This window comes from Peromyscus maniculatus, chromosome 17, assembly GCF_049852395.1.
Source record: "Peromyscus maniculatus bairdii isolate BWxNUB_F1_BW_parent chromosome 17, HU_Pman_BW_mat_3.1, whole genome shotgun sequence".
Taxonomy (NCBI): domain Eukaryota; kingdom Metazoa; phylum Chordata; class Mammalia; order Rodentia; family Cricetidae; genus Peromyscus; species Peromyscus maniculatus.
The window spans coordinates 36,582,436-36,587,500 of NC_134868.1; the positions used below are offsets into that span (position 1 = coordinate 36,582,436).

Here is a 5,065-nt window from a genome sequence, read left to right on the forward strand (position 1 = left end):
TCCTTGTGAAGTACTGCTAAAATCTGCCCATTTTTTTAAAACCACATTTATCTATGTGTATGGGACCCATGCATGCCATGGCATACATGAGGTAGTGAGAGGATGACCTGTGAGAGTCAGCTTTCTCCTTCCACCTTGTGGACCCAGAGATCAAACCCAGGTTGTCAGGACTGACAGAAAGTGCCTTTACCCAGCAATCCATCTTAAAAGCCTACACATCTGCCCGTTTAGTTTATTTTCCGGAGTTGCGCTCTCCGTCTTTTAGTGAACTGTGGGATTTCTGCTTTAAAAAATGACTGCTGTGGAAGAATATATGTCACAATGCCTTTCCCCGTCTTTCCTGTGCCTTTCATTCCTTAATGGCATCTGTCTTCTTCATTGAACATAAGTTCTCCATTTTAATGAGCTTCAAATGTATTCCTTTTCTCCTGTACCAAGTGCGTTCTGTGACCTTTAAAGAAACTTTGTCTTCCCAAATGGAAATCCTTGCACAAAATGAAAATAAAAAATTCACAGTTCTCACAGAACCCTTCACCCTGCACAAATGCATATTTATAAACTTACCTTGAGAGGCACTGATTGCTCTAGTGCGCTATCACAGAACACCCATTGACAACTCCCCCCAAATTAACCCTAACACACCAGTGTGGGAGGACTGAATTATAAACCATCTGACAAGGAGTTTAAACTTTAGGGTAACTATTACTCAGAAACAGCTCATGTTTTAGAAGCTACATGTGTATATAATTTTTTTACAAAAACAAAGGCTTATACGTTACTAATATTTAAAGATTTAGTAATTGGAAAAAGTTCTGAAAATGAAAAAGGAGTGTGTGGAGCTAGGCATGCTGGTTCATACCTGAAATCTCAGCATTTGAGAGGCAGGGGAGTGCAAGTTCAAAGCCAGTCAAACTAGACAAACCACAATCATTTCAGAAACTCTGAATCGACTAAAGTATTGTCAAATTTGTTTTTAACAGTTAACTCGCCTAATTTGAAAGACTGACAAATTCATGGAGATCTAGCATGTTAAAATGTTTGCCTGGCATGCAAATAAAGCCTTAGGTGCAATTCCAAGCACCCACACACACCAGAACTATCAATTAAACAAACATAGAGACTCATTATCCAACCAAAGAAATATGTTCAGTATTTTCATGCTATAATTAGTGAGGTAAGCATATGGTTATATATGCATGCATATGAAACACATTTCAAATAATCCATTCCATTAAAACCCAATTATTTAATGTAAAAAAGTTTAGCTGGAAAGGGTATAACTATCTGGGCCTAGAGTAGTGGCACACCTTTATTTAATAATTCTCACAAATTCAGGTCAGTCTTTTTGTGCGAGTTACTTATATAAATGACAGTTCACTCTGATTATACAAGATAATTCTCTGTTTGGAAAAGTTATAACTACAGATGGAGACACTAAAATATTATAGGCTCTAGTGGAGTCAAAGCAATCAGAAATAGTTGACAAGGTATTGAAAATACTACCTGAGGATGTTCCCTCAATGCCCATATAAGATGATCCACAATTTTAAGAATCTATTAAGTATGAACCTTTCCCAATTTTCTATGCTTATTCCAAAAAACAAACAAACAAACAACATTTGACATAAGAATATCAAGCTTCCCTGTTTTTTTAATTTTTAAAAAAATCCTTTATGAAAATTTTTGTTGACCTGAGAAAAACTTCAATGAAAGGTTATGGATGCTTTGAGAGAGTGCAGTAGAAAGAGCAGTTGGCTGCTGTTGAAGGAGGCTGGTTTCTTTGGGGGGGGGGAGGGGGACGGACGGACGGACGGACAAGGGTCTAGAAAGCTTGACACAGACATAAAATTGTGCTGAAATACAATGGGGGCTTATGTTTCTTCATCTCCCTTCTTCCATTTAATAACAAAGATTCAGGAAATCCAGTTCATCTTTGGTTTAGGTTTTCCATCCATGCCGGCTAGCTTTCCTAATACTGGAAGGTGCTAGGCATGCTCCCAGAGGAGAAAAGTAATCACCCATCTTCTCCAGTTAAACCCTGTGAGCTATAACAGTGAGCAGCCTGATAAGACATGCCCGCTGATGGAATAGTTGCACAAATGTAATGTGAGCAACCAACCACTTACTGATGGAAGTTACGGCTTCCCAAGATGAAACCATACCTGGCACTGTTACTGGGATCAAGAACCTCTGGCTAGAAAGGTCTTAGGCCCTAGGGGAGAAGCAACTTCTACTACTCTGCTAAATGGACATAGAATTAAACCAACTTCTAATGACTTATAATTATACCCATAGACAAGTGCACCATGCAACCCTCATTAGAGAAGCTTCTTGCAGTAGACGGTGATTGACACAGAACTGCACAACTGATCAAGGTACAGAAAATAAGAGACCATGGAGTACCCAGCCTTACATAGGTGTCTATATCACATTCCCTCTGTCTAAAGCTTAGGGATCATGGCAGAGGAGGAAGTGGAAAGATGCTTAGAGCCGTCAGTGGTGGATGAGTATGAGGGAACAGTGTTTTCTGGACTTAGCAGGGCAATTGCACAAAAGAACCCATAGCAGGGGAGACAGCATGTCAAGACCTGCATAGGCTCTGGCCAGATGAAACTCCAGCCCGGGGCGTGGAAAGCGGGCACGAACTCCCATCCGCAGCTAGGGAGACATTGGCAGCTGATAGCTGCTGGAAGAGAAGAAGTCAGTTTTCTTGAAAGGTGCAGCCCCTGGTGGAGAGATTATCCTACAGTGAAAATCACACATCCAAGAGAAAGTATCTGGGCGGCATAAACTATACTTGACTTTTTTTTCTTTCAAGAGGCCACAAAGTGGTTAGGGAATGGCAGACGAATCTGAGAGGAGCGGAGGGAAGTGGTCGGTGTGATTAAAACACGTCGTACAAAATTCTCAGAGAACTAATAAAAATCAGGAAAGAAACTTTTGGAAATTTTTTAGGGTTAGCCCTACCTATAAAATCACAACTATCGGTCGTGGGTATTTTCCCCTGCTGCAGCTGCCCTTGCCGCCGCTGGGCTCGCGTCCCCGACCCCTGCCCGCCGTCCCGTCCCCAACCCCGCCCAAGATGTCAGAGGATCTAGCAAAACAGTTGGCTAGCTACAAAGCTCAACTCCAGCAAGTAGAAGCTGCTTTGTCTGGAAACGGAGAAAATGAAGATCTGCTGAAATTGAAGAAGGATTTGCAAGAAGTTATAGAATTGACCAAAGATCTTCTGTCAACTCAACCTTCAGAAACTCTTGCAAGTTCAGACAGTTTTGCTTCTACTCAGCCCACTCATTCATGGAAAGTAGGGGACAAATGTATGGCAATCTGGAGTGAAGATGGACAGTGTTATGAAGCGGAGATTGAGGAGATAGACGAAGAAAATGGCACCGCTGCAATCACCTTTGCTGGTTATGGCAATGCCGAAGTGACGCCATTGTTGAACCTTAAACCCGTAGAAGAAGGAAGGAAGGCTAAAGAGGACAGTGGCAACAAACCCATGTCAAAGTAAAGAGGAGTATTTTTGCTTCGCCAGAAAGTGTAACAGGCAAAGTTGGAGTAGGAACTTGTGGAATTGCTGACAAGCCTATGACACAGTATCAAGATACATCTAAATACAATGTCAGGCATTTGATGCCTCAGTAATCAGAAGAAATGTTGGATTTCATCTCTGCAGGGCTTTACATTTACCTTTTTATCCTTATATTTTTCTAAAGGTAAATTATTTGCTAGATGAGTAAGGAAGATACATTGTTGTCATTGTTTGGCTTTGGTAGAATGAAACTTGAAGACATTTGATAACTGCTATCATTTAACTTTTCATTACTACTTACCACAGTTCCTCAGAGTTTGTTGAACAAGACAACTTTTCTAGGTAGATGCTGCTTAAATCAGCACTTAGATGACTTACTGAACTTCAGGTCCCCACTTAACTAATGTTAAGTAAATATTTTATAAGTCCTAATTTGGAGTTTTCAGGTGCTTTGCACTTGACATATCCCATCATTTTATTGGAACATCATGGCAAAATGCCAGCCTGCTAAAAACATCTTCAGTTTGATAACCTGGCCATTGTCCAGACAAGCCCGAGTATAGGTTAATTTATAAATGGCAAAGTTTATTTTGAGGTTATTCCTTGAATTACTTGTTTCCCGGGCCTGTTAGGTCACTTCTACAATTGACTCACCTTGTATTTTTTTGTCATTGAGTTTGAATTTTATATTAAAAAACAAACAAACCATGTTTAGGATACGCTCCCCTTCTCTGGTGTTTATTTGGTGTTTTGTATTTTTTTTCTTTTGTTGATTTTTCACTTGTAGTAGTGGTACCATTTTGGGGATGTGTAATGTTTATATGGGAAAACAAAAAGCTGATGTATAGCCCTGTATACAATGTAGATACTATTTTTGTAAAAAACCAAGGCTAAATTAATGAACAAGAGTACTGAATGTTTCATGATTAAATTTTTCCTGTATTTCTTGTGCATTAATCTGACCATAATTCCCCTGTATATTATGTTCATGTAGCCGAGTTTGTACTTTTTATTAACTAGATCAAGTTGCCAGCATTTGTTGGTATAAGTGAGCACCACAGTTATCCAAGTTGAGTTTAAGCCAAAAACACAGATAGAAAAAGGGTCTTCCTGTTACTGGAAGAAGACAATTTTTAGGGTGTGTGTTAATTTCAGTTTTGTATGTTTAACTTTAATAAATAAAGTGTTTTTAAAATCTCAAAAAAAAAAAATCACAACTATCAAAGCGATCATCATTTTAAATACAGAAAACTACATTCTAGAATACAATCTTGTATTTGAATAACAATTATTTTGGATTATTTAAAAAGTCCTAGTCAAACGTAGAGTTTCATATCTCTCTGTTGTTTGGACTGTTTACTCCTGTTCCTCAGTACAGCTCATTCTGTTCTACTGAGAACAGAACTGAAGTTCAAACACCGGGGAGCATAACAATGACGAATTTCTCACAATTAGATGTCCCTGCGGGCACGGGCACAGTAATCACCGTGGACCTGAAGCAAAGCCCAGGTGAACTGCTCTTCTTCAGTTCCT

General features: G+C 39.4%; 1 protein-coding gene across 1 annotated transcript; it reads left to right on the forward strand.

Annotated features, from left to right (window-relative positions):
• The first annotated feature begins 2,976 nt into the window (after window positions 1–2,976).
• Window positions 2,977–4,743, forward strand: LOC102915319 (survival of motor neuron-related-splicing factor 30). Its single transcript, XM_016007347.3, is given in 2 exon segments — window positions 2,977–3,506; window positions 3,509–4,743. Coding segments are annotated over 2 exon segments (561 nt in total). The 5' UTR covers window positions 2,977–3,082; the 3' UTR covers window positions 3,646–4,743.
• The last annotated feature ends 322 nt before the right edge of the window (window positions 4,744–5,065 follow it).